The 17,935-nt window shown below is 57.8% G+C and overlaps 1 protein-coding gene across 4 annotated transcripts in view; it reads left to right on the forward strand.

Annotated features, from left to right (window-relative positions):
* Nucleotides 1–1,559: 1,559 nt before the first annotated feature.
* The window catches only part of HDAC7 (histone deacetylase 7), a 36,487-nt gene continuing 20,111 nt past the window's right edge, over nt 1,560–17,935 (forward strand). The window contains exons 1-2 of one of the 4 annotated variants that reach the window (XM_061129226.1): nt 1,560–1,768; nt 17,879–17,929. In XM_061129226.1, the coding sequence (XP_060985209.1) occupies nt 1,723–1,768; nt 17,879–17,929 (97 nt within the window). In that variant the 5' untranslated portion in view covers nt 1,560–1,722. Of the gene's footprint in view, nt 1,769–2,130; nt 2,249–6,863; nt 6,904–17,878; nt 17,930–17,935 lie in introns of those variants that run through there. The other 3 variants (XM_061129229.1, XM_061129228.1, XM_061129227.1) reach the window with 3 other exon arrangements.

The raw sequence follows: 17,935 nt of genomic DNA on the forward strand, positions 1-17,935 counted from the left end.
AATCTGTTCCAATTCCAAAAATGACCCAGAGGGAGCCTGAATCCTGTGCAAGGCACTCAGCAAGACACTACAAGGAATGTACCCCTGACTAAGGCAGTAGATGGGCTCAGGGGACGTCCACTCTGGAACATTCTTGCGAAGGAGGAGAGAGCTGAGACAAGGATGCAAGTGGGTGAAGGTCAAAGTACAGAGGAAGACTGACAAGAGCGGAGTCCTTCAAGGAGAAGAAAGAATCCCTCTGGCTATGGGAATCAGGGAAAGGCTCCTGGAGAAGGTGGGATAGACCTTGAGGATTAGACAGATTTTAACAGGAGAGAGTGGGGAGGTAGGACATTTGTTTTTGGAGGGAGGGGGCATGAACCAAAGTAGGGGAATGGGAGAGCATGAGGACATGAGGGGGACAGCCAGTAGCCCGGTTTGGCTGAAATAATATTAATAATAGTAATAACAGCAAAATAACATCTAAGTACTTAGTACTAGCATCTAAGTACTGAGGACTAAGTATCTCCAGGCCCTGAGCAGAACCGCGGAAGGGGCGGGAAGAGAGAGAGATGTGTGGTGCCATGTTGTAGGAGGCCTTCATGCTGGGAAAGGGGTCTGTGAGGATAAGTGAACAAGTGCAGAGGGGTGAGATCTGCCTGCTTTGGGAGCGCTGGGACCACAAAACGGCCTGAGGTAGGAAGCAGGGGCAACAGGTGGGGAGACTGGAGCCAGGTCTGCAGGAACAGGGAGGCCATGGTCAGATGTTGGACCTCAGCATGGCCAAGCTCTCCTGGGCCCCTGGGACTCCTGTTTTTAATCCAACACGTCTCTGGCTCAGCCTCAATTTCTTCTTTTGCTGTAGCATCGTGGGACTCCAGGCTTCCCAGGATGGAGGGAAGCTGCCCTCTGCCTGCCAGGGGTGAGCCCCCCACCATCAGGGAGAGACCAGCGTTTCCTGTAGACTTCTCCACTTCGCAGGAGCCGCTGTGTCTCTGACCCAGCAGATTGCCAGAGGCACAGGGCTGACAGACCAGGCCGGGAAGCACAATGGGGAGGTCCTCAACCCCTGACCCCTGACCCTGACCTTCTGGTCTTGCTAACAGGGAGCCTGGGCAGGGAGGGCTGCTGTGCAAAGCCAGCCCAGAGCTGAGTTTATTAGCTGAGGGAGGGCTGGAGGCGGCTACATTCCGACTCACAGACTGGAACATTTCTATGATCCGCTGTAATGCACTGGGAGACACTGGGCACATTGCTGAAGTTTGACTCATAGGGACCGGGAGGGGGAAAGTGGGGGGGGAGGGTGGTGGGGGGAGAGGAATGGGAGGAAGAGAGGAAGAGGAGAGGAGGGAAGGAAATCCCTTGAGAAATTTCTTTAAAAAAAGAAAACTTTCAAAATCCTCACCACCCCACCCCCCTTTTTCTTTTAATAGGAACAGGCTGGACCCTTCTAGTCCCCTCAGCAGGCACGGGGTGGGGGGGGCATGGCAGAGGGGGAGGGCTGGGCAGTGATTCAAATCAGATCCTGGAACTTTCCTCAGGCACGTTGTGCTTGGGGCGGGGTCGGGGGTGTCCGTCTGGGATTCCTCGCCGGGACCGGGGACTCCACGCGCGTCCCGCGGCCTCCCGCCCCTCCCCGGGTAACTGCTGGCTGGTGGGCCGTGCGAGCTGGTGCCTGTGAGCGCCGGGGTCCCTCCCTCTGCGGCGTGTCTGTGTAGACGACTCTGCCCCGGGCCGACATGGATGTGTGCTCGCGGCCCCGGCCGCCCGCGAGGGTGCGTGCGCTCAGGTATCTGGGTTTCCGGGAATTGTGCGCGGGTCGCTGCGCCGCGCGGCGGCCGGGACTTGGGCTGCAGCGCGGCGGCCGCGCGCGGGTCGGGGCCGCGTCCCCCGCGTTCCGGGTTCGGCGCTGCCTCCCCGCGATCCGGCCGCGCGGGGTGTCCGCCCGCCCGTCCGCCAGCCCGGGCGCCGCGCCGTGTCTGCCGGGTGGTGTGTCCCCCGGCCGCGAGCGCCTGCCCCCTCCCTCCCCTCCCCCTTGGCCCGCTCTCAGACTCAGATAAAGCATTTCCTTCCATTGTCATCCTACCCGGCCGGCCGGGCTGCCAGGGCCCTCCCCCTCCCGGCCCCCTCCCTTCCTCTCGCCGTCTCACAGTCGCTCCGCAGCCTCCGGCGACCGGGGGGGATGTGAGGCCGGCGCCCCAGCCCCCCGCCCCGCCATGAGCCCCCCGCTCTGAGGGCCCCGGCCCCTGGATGCACAGCCCCGGCGCTGGTGAGTACTGGGCTGCCGCCCCCCGCCCGGCCGCCCCGCCCTGCGCGCGGCACCCAGCGCCGCCCGCTCGGGCTTGGGCTCGGGCTCGGGCTCGGGCTCGGGCTCCGGCTCCCGCGCGGGGCTCCAGGCGGCCCCGCGGGCCCAGCCCGGCGTGCGCCCCCGCGACCGTGCCCGCGTCGCCCGGCTCCGCGGGGCTCTGGCAGGCTCCCGGCCCGGGCTGGTTCCGGGGCCGGAGGGTTAAGGGCCTCCTGCGGGGCGCCTACATCCGCCCGCCCCGGGGCAGCGACAGGCCCGAGGGAGGGAGTTGGAGGCCCCGGGCCGCCGGTGCGCGGGCCCGGCGTCCCATCACCCCCATTCGCGGGGAGGACTGACCGGGGGACCCTGGAGGGAGGGACGGCCGCCGCGGCCCCGGGAGGGGGCGGTGCTCCCGGGCGGAAGGTTTGGAAGCGCTGGGCAAAGGGCAGGACCCGTTGAGTTGGGGCCACACTCTGAGCCACGAACATCAGCGCCCCCAGCCCGCGGATCCCGACTGGACTTTACTCCGACCCCTCCGCTGGGGAAAGTGATCCCTGGGAGGGAGGGTCTCTGACAGCGAGGTTTCTCTGAGCAACGCCCCCCCCCTCCCCCGCCCCCGTCCTTGCTCACCCATCTGGGTGAAGAGACACCTGTGCTCAAGTGAGCTGTGGAGGTGCTGGCGGGGCGCGGGAAGATGGGGACCGCAGGCTGTGTCCTGAGCGGTGGGGGACAGGATGTGTGCCCCCCAAACCTGGGGTCTGTTGGTCCTGGGGAGTGAGAGTAGGCGGCAAATCCGGCAGCTGGGCTGGGCTCTGATTCTGGGCCTGTGAACTAAGAGAGAGACCTCTGGGACTTGCAGGCCAGCCAGCACCCCCACCCCCATTTCCTTCTCGCCTGCTGCCCAAGCTACCCTTTCGGATCTGACCTGGCCGGCCACTGGGGCTCCTACCACCCAGTCCAAGCCATTCCCTGTCCCTGCTGGTGGTCTTGCGTGCCCCAGAGGCCTCCCCCTGCATCTGGACACTGCTTGTCCTGCTGCTGCCCATCCCGCGCCACACCCTCATTGAGCATCTGCTTGAGGCCCAGCTCTGCCTGCCAGTTTCAGTGGCCCTGCTGGGGACTCAGCATCTGGATTCATCATCCTATTCCCTGGACATGCACCTGGGTCGATGAGGACTTTGCTCAAGACCCCTGCCCAGCCACTGGGTTGAAAGAAAGGAGACTGTGACTCGGTTTCCCTGCCCCTTAACAGTGGCCCATTTCTGCCCTGTAGGACCCCGTAGGTCAGGTCCTCCAAGTGGCTTGGGCAGCCACACACTCCTCATACCAACCCTCTTGAAAGCTCCTTCTGCAGCCTCTGTAAGACCTCTTGCAGAGCTCATTGCTCAGCATCTCAACCTCCCTACTTTCTTCTGTCTGTTCCCTTTACCCACTGAATTAAGAAGTAATGTTCCTCTTCTGTGGAGTCACTTCTGGGGAAACAAAGGCACGAGCAGTCTCGCTGTGTTGTTCCCAGTGAACCTGAACTGGAACGAGGTCCGGGACCCGCTGGGACTCTTCCTCGGCCTTTAGTCCCATGATATTTCTGGACCCCACCAAGGCCAGGCTTAGAGCTGCATCTTGGTATTACGCCTAGAATGGCCCCAGGGCAGTGTTCTCCTGAGGCCTCTGTGTTCCTTAGCCTGAGCCCAGGGGTGGGTGTCTCTGGCCACCAAGTCTTAAGCTGTTATCCTGTGGCTGGGAAGGTTGCATTCAGGTCTTGCACTGACTGTTCCCAGAATCTAAACTGGTCACTCCACTTTGACACTGAAGCTCAGTTTCCCCATCAATAAAATGACCACAGAGGAGAGGCTGACAATAGGAGATGGACTGGTGTCTAGGATGGGAGCTGTTATGGCCCCCATTTCCTTCAGTAATAGTGGACCCCAGCTTTCATTCTTTTCTGGGAATGAGAGTTGAAACTTTCTTTTCCACCATCCTCTCCTCAATCTGGATAGAAAGCCCTTGGAAATGAGAATCTCACGTGTGACGGATGTGGGGAGTGGGTACCCTCCTGGGGCTGCAGGCGTCCTTGTCCAAGGCAGAAGCCTGCGTAACCTCCTCCACCTCTTTACCTTCCTTCTCCTGGCCTTTCTTTTTAAGAGCTGATAATTTTGAAGTTGTCAGGGGTCTGAGAGAAGATAAGCTAAGGTAAGGCCCAGGGTCACCCAGCTAGGGAATGGCAGGCCAAGCGGGGCCAGGACCAGACCTTCTAACTCTGCCAGGGCCCATTCTCCTGGCCTTCTCCTCCCCGGCCTGGCTCAGGTCCCACCCACACCCACGTCACGCCTTGGCCTGACCTGTCCTTAGGCAGACCTGAGACCAGCCTGTGGTGGGGTGAGGGGTACTGCTGGAAGCAGGGCCGGGGTGAGGCATAGGAGCTGGCATCTGTCTTCCCAAGGCTCTGAGACTGTCGTTTCTGTGTTGGATTTGTTCACTAGATGGGGCACTTCCTCTGGGGCAGGAAGCTTTGATTTCCTGTGGTGGGGGCGCTGGTAGGATTAGGAGTGGGGAACTGAGCTCTGGGCCATCCCTGATGTTGTTTGGAACCAAAAGGAGCAGGGTTTTCTTCATAAGGCAGGGGAGGCAGGAAGGAGAGCTTCAGTGAGGAGGCCCCGGGTAAGGCCCGAGAAGGAGGCCAAGAGGGCAGTGAGATGGGGAGGCGGGGCGGCGGTGGGCAACACAGCAGGAAGCCTGGTCAGCAGGTGACCCTGCCGGGTATTGTGTTTCCCTGTGATATTTCCCCCTGTTTCTGTGGCAACCTTCCCAGGGGGACCCAGGCCTTGGAACTGCAGGAAAGTGCCCCCAGACAGCCCTTTCCTTAGTGGTCTGAGTATTAGGAGGAGTCCTTAAATCTGGCCACCTCCCTTACCATTTTGGCTCTCGGGGACCAGGGCTTGGGAATCTTAGGCAAGTAAGTGAGCATTGGGGGTGGGGGGTGGGGGGTGGGGGGCTGGGCTGGGTGGAGGCCCTTTTGCACCTCCTGGTGGGGGAAGCAGAAGAGACGTTTTGCTGGACTTTTGGGGTAGGGGGTTCTGTGCCTCTCCTCGTTCCATCTCTCCACTGTCCTCCAGCTCCCCCTGTGAAAGGAACTGGACACCATGCTGCCTGGGGCAAAGTTGGGGGGGGCAGAGTGGCAGAGGCGGGAGAGATGTTTTCATCAGCAGAGCATAGCTCCTTTGGTCCTGCACCAGTTCCCAGAGGCCGAATAAATTCAGGATAGTGTCTATTTCGTATGGATCTACACGTGATGGGTGTGTATGCACAGAGTGAGTGGTGGGGGGTCTGCACGTGTGCCCCTAGGCTTGTATGTAGAGGTGGTGATTCTGTGGCAATTTGCAATCCATGTGGTGGCTCTTTGTTGGGTGTCTGGGGAAGACGCACACATGTAGCGTGGATGTGTGTGGTCTCTAGAGTTGTGCACCTTTGCACTCATGGCTCTGCGAGGGGTGGATGGATGTGTTTGGAGGGGATGTATGCCTGTGCAGGAATGGCTTTTTTTTTTTGAAGTCCAGGTATTTGCTGGAAAGCATGCTCATCTCTCTTCAAATGCTGGTTCCCAGGCCGCTTGCTTTAGAGTTCAGGACCACTTGGAACTGCAGGAAAGTACCCCCAGACAACCCTTTCCTTAATGGTCTGAGTATTAGAAGGAGTCCTTAAATCTGACACCTCCCTTCCCATTTTGGCTTCCTAGGACATTTCCAATTCCAGGTACATTTCAATACCTGGGAATGTATTCAAAATAAAGATCCTCATGCCCCATTCCAGACTCAAAATCTGCAGGGGTGGGGCCTGGGAGCCTGGATTTTGACACGTGCTTCAGGTGATCTGGTGCCAAGCCGTGTTTGAGGACTGCTGGTCTGGCCCACCTCTTCAGTTTTTCCTTTGAGGAAACAGACCCGTAGAAGGTATGTGGTTTGTCCAAGGACACAAGGATAGTAAGACAAGAACCAGGACAAAATCCAAGCCTTTCAACACCAGTCCAGGACTCACCCATGCGTCCTCTGGGTGTGCAATTGTGTACATGTCCACACTCAGCATGACACTGTGGACCAGACGGAACTGGAGTGGATGCTTGCTGGCCTTGACCTTTTCCCTGGGGCCCCGGGCTTCCTGACCTTGCTTTTCCTGTTACATCCTGCTTCCTTCTCCCTGGGGAAATCCTGGACCTGTGGCTCATCAATCCTAAAAGTGACGTTGGCAACCAGAAGGCCCCCTTTGCTGTGCCAAGCATTCAGCTATTTATTTACTCATTGGATGCTTACTGAGACTTGCTGTATGCCAGGTCCCGGGCACAGATACACAGTGATCTCATTGGCAGGGCGTCTGACCTCAGGGAACTTCCACTCTAGTGGCGGAGACGGTAAGACAAGTAAGCAAGTCAAGAAATGAGTAGATACATCTAGTTACCCATTGTGATGAACCCTAAGAAGGAAATGAACCGGGCGCAGCAACAGAGAATAACAAGGGGGGACTTCCTTAGACAGGGAGGCCAGGGGAGGCCTGCCCGAGAAGTGACATGGATGCCTGCTCTCACGTCCCCAGGCTGGAAGTGAGCCCTCGGAACTTCTGAGCCATGCTTGGCAACCACCTGGATCCAGGTGAGGGACTTAGGCTGAGGATTGGAGCCCGAGGGCCAGCCTTTGGCCTGGCACGGAAGACCTCAGGGTCTCGGCTGCTCAGGCAATCCACAGAGGCTGATGGAAGGGGAGAAGAGGAGGGGGAACTGGGCAGGGCTGACCTCAGGCTGCTTCAGCACTTGGGGGAGCAGCCTCTTTCCCTTCCAGGGGCTGAGTCCAGGGCCCCGTGGATGTGTTGGGTGCCGGGGAGGCGGCAGCAAAGTGCTGCCCTGTTCCTGACCCTCCTGCTTCACCTTCCTCCCTCCTCACTCCCTTCCTCCCCCTCTCGCCACCCTGTAACCCCTGTGCCAAGTCCCTCCCTTCTTGGTCTAGCCTGGCTGCCTCTGTGGCCACTGGGATCTATTTACCTGGTTCAAGAGTCACTGAGAGAGGGGGATCCTACTTAGAGAGGACTTGGGCCCTGGAAGAGAGGACACACCAGAAAAAAGGACTGGGGCCGGGGCCAGTGTGAGGCCGGAGCAAAGTGAGGGCTGAGGCTGGCCGAGTGGGGCCTGGGGCAGGAGAGAGAGAGGAGGAGACCTTGGGCTGGGCGCTGCAGAGCCTCTCCTGGGCCCTTGGAATCTGCTCCTCAAACCGGGAGAGATTCTGCGCACGGGGCGGGGTTGGGAGGCATTGGGTGGGGGCGGCAGAAGACAGCTAGAAGGCCGTGCCCCTCTGGTCCCCCTGCAGGCCTACCCCTTCGGCCCCTTCTCAGAAGGTTACCTTTCACGTCAGCCAGCAGCCTTCCGACCCTCTCACCTCCAGCCTCTTCTGGTAGGTTTTCCTGGGGGCCCCGGAGCTGTGGGCTGCAGGATGGTCCGGCCCTCTCCTGGGAGAGCTGTGTATCAGAGGAGCCCTCGTGTAAAAGAAGAGGCCTCCAACCACCCGCCTGGAGTCCCTCCGCCCTGGGCCTCCTTTCGGCTTCTGATACACTCACTCCCTGGACTCCTGTGTCTCCCCGGCCTTCCGCCCAGGATGGGGAGAGAGGACGGCTCATGAGGAGGGCCCTGGGCTCAACTCACCATCCCCACCCTGTCGCCAGCCACTTCCTTTTTTCCCCATGTTGCCTGCAGGGATTGGAAATCCTGGTGGGCAGAGACCTTGGGCCTTCAGGGAGAGCCTGGCACCCTGGAGGGAGGGAGGGGGACCCTGTCCCCCTTCAGGAGGCCAGCTCAGCTCCCCCCCCACCCCCAGGAGGCCAGCTCTGGCTCCTGCAGTGCCCCCCCATGCCCCCCCACCAGCCCTTGAAGTCCCATTTCTCCCTCCCCCGCTGCCAGGATGAGAGGGAGAAGCAGGGCAGGCTGGGAGTCACAAGTTCGGAAAGAGTCGGGGTGGGGGAATTCGGCGACTGGGGCGACGGGGCTGTAACCGTGTTGTTTTGCTTGCCCCACAAACCTGCACGGGCATCCGCTGCGCCCTCCTGGGCGTTCAGGTTGTGGAACTGCTCTCAGAATGACAGGCTGGTGGCACCCGGTTGGGGCAGGGGGGTGGGGGTGGGGTGAAGGGGGGAGCCCCAGGCAAGGGGGAGCTGGAGGGTTAAAAATAGCAACAGCCGGGTTTCGGTTAGCAAATGTGGAGGCGGGGAGCTGGAGGCGGGGCAGGCGGCAGGCCGTGTTTGCCCGCAGCTCAGGGCTGTGTTTCCCCTGGGTCCCAGGAGTGAGTCACGGTGGAGCTGAGGAGGCGCGCTGGCACAGCCCCCCACCCCCTCCTGCCCTGCCGGGCGAGGGGCTGGGCCTTGACTTGGGCTCCAGGGCACCGGAGGGCCGGCCTCTCCCTTCCAGGCCTTCAGAGTCATCTGAAGAGTCTCGCCATGGAGATGGTGTGGTAGTGGGGAAGAAACCATTCTCAGACCAGAGACCTGGATTTGAATCCCAGTTGAATAGGCTGAGGAACCTTGTGCAAGGCTACCAAGGACTCTGACACCTGATTTCCTAATCTTTCAAGCGGGGATTTACTCATATGTGCCTGTCAACCCTGAGCAGATTCAAAATGCACCCTGCAGATGTGAGTGATCACCTTCACTCTCCTGGGCCCATCGCAGAGCTTGCAGAAGGGCCCTCCAGTGAGGGCACAGGGAGGAATGTGGTAGCGTCCCTATTTTCCTCCTGCGAAAAGCCAAGCATAGCCCTCTCTGGCCTCGGTTTCCTCATCCCTGTAATATGAAAGTAATCATTGCTTCAAGCTCCTTGAGTTGCTCTCAAGATTCAAGTCAGTAAGACTAGCACTGTGCCCGGTATGAGGTCAGTGCGCAGAGAACATCATCACCATTATTGATGTTATTGTTCATATTTTTGAAGGTCAGGGATAGGGAATGTTAAAGACATGAAGAACAGAAACTGGGCTCAGCCCCAGTTCACAGGAAAAACCAGGCCAAATTCACAGATTCCTCCACCCATCAGGGCCTGGAACAGCAAGAGCCTGTAGCCAGAAGTCACAGGGTGGACCCCTTCTCTCTTCCACTCCCTCACCCCCGCCTCTCCCAGTGAGGCAGGATGCAAGGGACCCTAGGGCCCCTCTGCCAGCTGGCACTGGGAGGGTCTGGGATGGGACTGGCCCCGATGGCCCTGCAGTGCAGTAAGTACCTTGCCAGCATCTGCCGGGGTGACCTTTATTTTAGCCCCTCCCTGGCAACTTTTAAGAGGAGCATGAGGCAGGGGAGGGATGAGAAGGTCAGTGATGTCAGCAGTCTCTATTCCCAGCACAGCGGCCCTGGAAGAGGCAGGAGGCATTTCTTTCAGGAAATGATCATTATTCAGGCTGCAGGCATCCATTAAGTCAGTCCTGACTTGGTGCCCAGGCCCGTGCTTGGCCTTCTGTGTGCCTCAGGGAGAGGCTGAGGATCCTGGGCTGTATATAATGCAGAACCCCAGAGGATACGGGGTCCATGAATACGCGGAGTCAGTGAGAGCCCTGTGTCCTAGTTCTCACGGGATCCAGAGCTTACATGCCCATCGGCAGTGCCATCTTGATAGTGCATGGGTATATATACACATATCAATTCTGTTTTATTGTTACAGAGGCAGTTCATGCACCTCATAGATAGTCAGACAACAGAGGAGCAAAGATGAAAGAGTAAGAAACATCCAGTCCCAGCAACGGGAGCTCGCTGCCACGGTCCCTCCGAGCACCTTTCCATCCCCTGACATGCCTTCATGTTGTGCATTTTACCAAAACAAGACCACACAGCGTATGCCATTTTTTTCAGTCAGTGATCTCTACCTTCCACTACAGTAAATTCTCATCTCATCAAATCCCCAGTTGGCTAGAAATTTTCCAAGACAGCTGGTTGGCCCAAATCAGTACCCAGGACCATGCATCAGGCATTTGAATTCCCTGAGAGCTGTGCATGCACCCTAGGTGGATCTGTGGTCTGGAGAAACCCCAGCCGAGCAAGCCTGAAGGGCAGCCCTGGCCGCAAAAGGGAATTGTGTCACCTGGAGCATCTACCCGCCACCTTCCAAAAATAACAGGCGAAATGAGTGGGATTCCGGGGCTTAGCTGGGATGGGGATCTGGTATTTAACTGTCATGAATATTAATGTGGCATCCTGTGAGTGCCAGCATTCATAGCTTGTTACTATTCATGGACTCATATCCGTGATGCCCCAGGCCATGGAGCAGGCCAGGGTCTCCACCATGATCTCTGTCTCTCTCCGGACATCCAGGTCCAGGGGTGCTGACAGCTGTTTGCTTGTGTTCCTAGCCCCCAGGAGCCTGTCACTAAGTCATGTCCGACTCTTGTGACTCCATAGACTAGCCCGCCAGGCTCTTCTGTCCATAGGATTTTCCAGGCAAGACTACTGGAGTGGGTTGCCATTCTCTTCTCCAGAGGATTTTCCCGACCCAAGGATCAAACCCAGGTCTCCTGCACTGCAAGCAGATTCTTTACCACTGAGCTACCAGGGAAGCCCTGAGGATGCGGGCTTTCTTTTGCACGCAGGGCCCCCTCCACCCTCGCCCATGGCCTGCCCGAGTGTGTAAGGCCTGGGCAAGAGAGGGAGAGAGAAGAAGAGAGCATCCTCTCCCTGGGGATTCACTCCTGAGTAGCCGCTCTGTGGGTGTCTTGCTTGGGTTATGTAACATGTGTTTTAGACAGGGCCTGACGGTTTCCAGAGGGCCTTCACACAGCGTTGGTCCTCCAAGGCAGCCCTGGGGGTGGGGGCAGCTTACAGGAAATGATAAAATGGTAACAAGTACATTTAAAAAGCAGGGAAAATGAAAAGGATGAAAAAGGAAGTGGAGCTGGGGTTAGGGAGTGCCTTTTGGAGGCCTCTTGGAGGCACAGGCAGAGATGGTCCTGTCTTTATTTTTGTTGTTGTCTTCTGGACGCAGTGCCGGCGTTGTGGGAACACGTGAGTCACGCCCAGGCCTTCCGATGCTGGGACCACACTCTGTCCAGTGACCCCCAGGTGGCCTCACCTCACCTCGGTGGGTGGGGCTCATTGTACACACCAGTGTAGTGATTATGAGCTTAGATCCTGGAGTCCCAGAAGCCCCACTTACCATCTGTATGACCTCGGCAAGTTCCGTAACCTCTCTGAGCCTCAGTCACCTCCTTTGTGATTTGAGGATGGTAGCAGTGTTGACCTTGTAGGGTGCTTGTGAGGACCAAATGCGAGAGTCCAAGTCAGTACTTAGCACAGTAACCAGCACCCAGTAAGCATTCAGTACATGGTTGTTGATCCTTACTAATATTACTCATTACTATAATAATAAAATAATAATGATTGGTATTAATATTATAACTTAAGCTTTTCGCTGGCAGTCTCTGGAGTGGGCTGAGTGTCCTCGTGGGTGGCACGGGTGAGAGGAGCCAGAAGGGCATAGCCGAGAGAGACAGAACCGGCGGGAGGCAGAAATGGGGTTCGGAGGGAGGCAGGGTCTGGCCAAGGGGGGCCCAGGAGCTGAGGGATCAGTGAGGGCGGGGCGTGAACACAGACCTCAGAGGGGAGAAAGGAGCAGCTCTGAGACAGCCCCAGGGCGGTGACCGTGCTTCCTGTTGGGGCAAGCGCTGGCCCTTGAGAAAGACTGGCTGGGGCTGGTGGCTAAGAGGGAGCAGCTGGTCTCAGTGGGGCACCAGGGGGTGGGGGAGGGGAGAGACAAAGGCAGAAGCTTGACAGAAACTCAGCTCTTCTCCCCGAATTACAGATGGGGGCCCCATCTTGACTGCTCAGGTTGTTTTGCTTGTGATAGGAAAGACAGATGGTGGGCAGACATCGTGGTGAACTTCCTATTTCAGGGATTGGCGCTTCTGGAGCAGAGGGCTGAGGGTAAGTGGCAACTCTGGTTTCCGAGGCCTTTTGGGACCTGAGAAACTTAGGGCAGTCTGGACGAGGGGGCCTGGCCTGGGACTGGGGGGAGCCTGCTGCTGAGCGATGCCACACACCCTGAGCAAGTGGTTCTGCCCTCCCCTTCCCACCATCACACAGGATAGCCAGGGAGGACTAAAGTAGTGGTCCCAAGGCCCCGGGAGCCGGCCGGGTTTGGAGAGACTCCCAGTTTTTCTTGCCAGAGGGCAGTGAGATGCCCCAGAGAGCGCCAGTCCCAGGAACCAGCCCCTCAGGACTCAGAAAGGCCCAGCTCCCCTGCCTCAGGGTGGTCTCCATCGGCCAGGAGAGGCCACAGAAGGGACTGGACCCCGGGGCAGGGACAAGAAGCCAGAGAGGACGCCTTCCCACCCCCAGGGAGCTCAAGCTGCTGCTGCCATGGTTACATCTGCTTCCTGTTTGATTCATCTCAAAGAGCAGAAAGGGGGGTGCCGGCTCCCAGCACAGGCCACCGCTGCGTGGGGCTGTTTACAACAGCCGCATGTGGGATTCCCAGAAAGAGACTCCAAACCGGACATCCTGCGGCTGCAAAATACCCAGGTGTCAAGAGCTAAAAATAGCTGCCCCAGGGCCCCAGGCACGGGGAAAGGGGCATGCTTGCTGCGGAGGCGGAGGTGGAGGACCGGCCTTTCGGCCCTCACATCCAGCCTCCTGCTTGCCGCACAGCTTCGGAGCCTGAGAGCTTGGGCCCCCCGCCTCGGCCTGACTGGAGGCCTTTGTCTGGGCAGGCCCGCGTCCCAGGCTGCTCACCTGGGAGCCTCCGCCCCAGGCCCGCCCGCCTTCCTGCCTGCCTGGTGGAGCTTGCTTTGAGACGCTAATGAGAAAGCCTCAGAGGCCCTCGGGAGCATCTAAGGAAGGGACAAGGGAGGATACACGAGATCCTGAAGATGACGGCGGTGCTCATCCAAGTTCCCGCCTTGTCAGTTGCCAGCCCCTGTTCCCACCTATAGTCCGAAATCATCGCTTGGCATGGCATCTGCAGAGTCAGCAGTTGGTATCTATCTGTGATCTGGGAGGACTGTCTTCACCGGGGCCTAGGGATGGGACAGGCAGCTTCCGCCCTCTAACCTGCAGCAGGACTGGAGTCTGTCCCCGCTGGTTCAGGTTTCCTGGGAGCTGCGTGATTTTTATCTTTCCCTGTGCCCAGCCAGGTCCTGCATTCGCTGTCCGCCCACTAGCCTGTAGAGTGGAGGTGCTGGGGAGAAAGAGCCGCCAGTGTTGCTTGAGAACATGGATTCTAGAGCCCGTTTATCTGGCTGAAGTCCCAGCTTAGCTACTTCCCTGTTATGGGCCTCCAAATGAGTTATTTAATACTGCTGGGCCTCAGTTGACTAATCTATATAATAGGGATAAAAATAGTTACCACCGTATAGGTTTGTCATCAGTGTTAGATGAATTAGCCAGCGCAGGGCGCATAGTAAACTGCTAGTTTACAAAAGTTCAGATGGAGAAGAAAGAAGAGCCTGTGTTGGGAGAGTCAGGAGATAAGAGACTGGACAGGAGTGCATCTGGGAGCAAGTGGACTGGGAGACGAGGGGAGAACGCAGATGGGACCAGACGCTGAGATGCCTATGCCAGAGGGCTGCTGCAGGTGTGTTCAGGGGCAAACAGTATGAATCACGACCCCGCCAGGGAGTACCCGCCATCTGCCCTGTGCTTCACGCGCAGCGTCGCTCATCTCAGATGACCTCTTCCTGGTCCATATTCTTATCGTCGAATTTCAGAGGCACAACCAAGCCTTGCCTAGGCTGCAGCGTGTCCCTGGCTGTCCCTGCCGGTCACTGAGGGCGTTGGAGTGTAAACACCGGTCTATCTAACCTCAAAGACAACGTCCACCGTGCTGCGGACCCTCACTTATTTACACTTCATGGGGCCGGAGTTCCCATCCAGCTTGCTGCACACTAGGTTCTGGATAAATCTGAGTAATAAGCAGCTTGGTGCCAAGATCATGAGCAATAGAATTAGTAAGTAGCAAGAGAATGTCTGGAAGGGGGACATAAGAAACTGTTAAATGGAGTTGAGTCTAAGGAAGTCCTAGGGAGCTGGATGAGTGAGAAACTTATAGTTTCATACTTTGGGGGGCTCTTTGAAATGTTTTTAGTGTCTACAAGTCATATACTTTTCAATTTTTAAAAAATTGTGGGCTGTCTAGAGTTGAAACTCCTGAAAGTGAAAGCCAGGTTTTATCCACTTTTCCACCCCCTTCGAGCCGAGACCAGTGTCCTCACCGAGAGGTACTTAGAACCTGCTTTTGGGATCGACTTCTTGGGTTTTCCTCCCCGCACTGGTCTGGCCTGGTGGTACCGCTGACCCGCTGGGTGACTGTGACCTAACCCGCCTCCCCTATCTCTTTCCCTTCTCTGGGAAGTGAGAGTGTTGCCTGCAGAATCTCTGAAGCCTCATCAGCTCCTAACATACACCGCAGTCCTCACTCTGTGTCAGTCAGGCAACTCTGACGTTCTCGCTTCTGTTTATTGATTCTTGGACCTTCCTGGCCATTTCACTCCCAGCTTTGTCTTCTCTGCCAGTCCCCTGCGGAGTCAAGCTTTGTCAGGGGAAGCAGCCCTGAGCTGAGGGGGCTGGGGGAGGGAGGGGGCAGAGTCAGCCCTGGACCCAGGGCTTCGCCTCGTGCCCGCAGGGCAGGGGTCTGCCTGCTCCTCCTTTTTCAGCTCCTCCGGAGACCAGGGAGGGGGACACAGCCTTGACAAAGACATGGGAAGCATTCGGAGGGGGCTTGTGGGTGGCGGTGCTCTTGGGGAAGCCCTCCCCTGACATAGGACTGGCAGCGCCGGGGCGAGCAGGTGGCCAGGCCGGGCTCAGGTTTCTAGTTGCATCTGCTGGGCAGGTGAGGACCAAGGGGAAACAAGGGAGGAGCGGGAGGCCAGCTAGTACAGGTGCTCAGGGACGGGAGAGCTGCACTTATGTCTGCCCTGGAGGTGGCTGAGGGCCGGGGCAGACCCACTGGGGCAGAATTTCTGGGTAAGATCAGGTATCCAGTTGGGGAAGGTGACTAGATGGGAACTTCAGCACCAGATAAATGGTCTCATCAGCCTGACTGCAGTTGCCTCCAAAGAAGGTAGGAATAGGGAGTGCCCAGGATTCCAGAAATGAAAGCTGTCCACACAGGCCTGGAGCAATGTGGAGAAGGGCCAGACTTATCCTGTGTTTTCCTTCCCTTGGGTCCAGTCACTTCTGATTGTGTTCCACTCGTGAAAGTGTCAGTCGCTCAGTTGTGTCCAAAGCTTTGTGACCCCATGAACTGTGGCCCGCCAAGTTCCTCTGTCTATGGAATTCTCCAGGCGAGAATACTGGAGTGGGTAGCCATTTCTTTCTCCAGGGGAACTTCCTGACCTAGGGATCAAACCCGGGTCTCCTGCATTGCAGGCAGATTCTTGACCATCTGAGCCACTAGGGAAGCCCACATTTCACCCCTGATGGCACCCAAATTAGTGATAATAGCACTGTGAGAGGGGCTGATGAGAAGGGGCCCCAAATCCATCCCCAAGTCTGAGATGCCAGATGGTCACTTTGTGGTTTCAGGTCAGCCGCTGACCGGGTGCCTTTTCTTCTCTCTGGGACAGAGGAGAGCTGCTCCCCAACAATTATCTCTGTTGCTCTGGGCTCTTATGAGCCCCTGGTCTCTCAGCATGGACCCAGGGGCTTGAGAGAAGCAGAGCTCTTTGCAGGCATTGCTTCTGAAACACACTCCTGTTGGTAGGCAAAACACACATACACACAGATTTTCCAAACAGAGTTTACATCGTATCATCACAGAACATCTCTTCTGAGCCCCGTAACAAACACCGTGGAGTTCAGGGCCATTAGTTTTGTCCTCTGCAGAGGGTGCATGGTGTCCGGAACCTGTGGTTACGGGGAGTGGGGTGCAGAGAAGCTGTTTGTGCCCCCACAGTGCGTGCTGCTGGCCAGCCCTCAGGCAGGGACCGAGGGCTGTAGGGGACAGTTCCCAGCAGCAGGGGCTGGAGGCACAGGACTCTACGGTCTCTGGACATGCAGCCAGGAGCCTAGTTTCGAAGCTTCTCTCGGAGAACAAGGTCCTGAGAGAGCCCTGGGGTGGGGGGCTATCCCATCCTGGGGAGGGGAGGTTGCCCCCCGCACTCCTGTTCCTTGAGGCTCACAAACCTTGAGAGATACGCATGCCATGTCCTAGGCATGGGGCCAGGAGAGTGTCATTGTGTTCGAGTCACCGGTTCCTAACAGAGCCTGCTATGTGCCCGGCAAGTTATTAGGAGCCAATGGTCATAGCTTACCAGTGGCACTGCAGAGACCTCGATTACTGGAGTGTCGAGGTGGTGGGTACCGAATGGGTGCCAGGGGAGGTCAGGTGGAGCTTCCTGAGGAGATGGGCTTGGGCTGGACTTGAGAGGATAGGCCACATTTGAATAGGTGGAGCGACATTTCCCTATCAAATGTCATCATCCGGGGTGCGGGGCAGTGTCTGGGGGCAGTTGGTGGAAGTCTGTCTGTGCGCAGAGGAGCCTCTCCCCGACAGGCACCTGCCTGCAGGGACTTTTACTTGTCCAGCTTCTAAAAGAGGACTGAGGTTGCCCTTAGGCCACAGAGCAGCGCCTGCCAGCTGACCTTCAGAAAAACACCGCTTCTGCCCCAAATCTGGCCTGAGGAGGGCTTCTGTGTGTCCACCACTTGCCCCTCCAGGAGGCCTCTGGTCTCCAGCTCTGTCCCCTCTGCCCTGAGCTGGACAGCAGGAGGGCAAGGTGGCCTCAGGACTCAGCTTTCCCCACCCCAGCCAGCCCCTGGGCTCCCCTAGGCCTCTCTGCTGCTGACTGCCCTACCATGGGGTTCCATGGGATCTGAACTGGATGGTGGTGGGAGGTGGGATGGGGGGCCCTGGGCTGAACCTAGGAGTCTAGGAGAGGTGGCCGTTTCCAGAAGGAAAGACTTCTTTTTTCAGGTTATCCGTGAAACAAAGGCTGAGCGATTCCCTTCTCTGGGAGCACAGAGGCTGCAACACCCAGGATGGGGCAGTAGGAAGAAGGGGTTCCTCTTGTGGGGTCCTCGAGCTATGCATTCCAGACCAGCCCCTTCACAGCTCCCATCAGATCTGACCTGACCTCCAGGCTACGACCTAATCCCTCCCCCAGGGATTAGGGAGGGGGGCCCAGCTCCCTTTTCAGTCCTGCTCCCCCTTCCCCTTCCCTCCAGGCGTCCTTAGAGCAGCCTCATCAGCCTGCTGTCCGCCTCACCCCCAGCCCTCTCCTTCCCCTTCCAACCTTGGGAGCCTGCTTTGGCTGCCCAGAGAAGGCTGGGCAACTCAGGGATGGCTGACACTGCTGGGTAAACTGGAACCACCTAAGTTTCCTGTCCAGGACTGAGCTCCAGTAGAGAGAGATATCTGAGCCACTTGATAGATCAGATGAGGAAGATGGAGCTGGGGATCACTCTCAAGCAGCATGGGAGTTCGAGGAAAGGAATGGGGTGGGGTCTTGACTTTCTGGCTAGCTTCTGGTGGAGGTGCCAGGTTTTGGCATGCTCGGGCTGGAGTGGAGCCTCCTGGACAGGCAGGCAGCCTGCCTGGCTTAGCCCTCTCTCCTCTCCCTCCCCTGCCCCTCCTCTCCTGGCAGCCGATTCACTCCATCTCTCTTCTCTGTACAGATGGGACCCAGGTGAGCCCAGCTGCCCCCTGCTCCAGCCCCCCCGTCATAGGTAAGA

Source organism: Dama dama, chromosome 3, assembly GCF_033118175.1.
Source record: "Dama dama isolate Ldn47 chromosome 3, ASM3311817v1, whole genome shotgun sequence".
Lineage (NCBI taxonomy): Eukaryota > Metazoa > Chordata > Mammalia > Artiodactyla > Cervidae > Dama > Dama dama.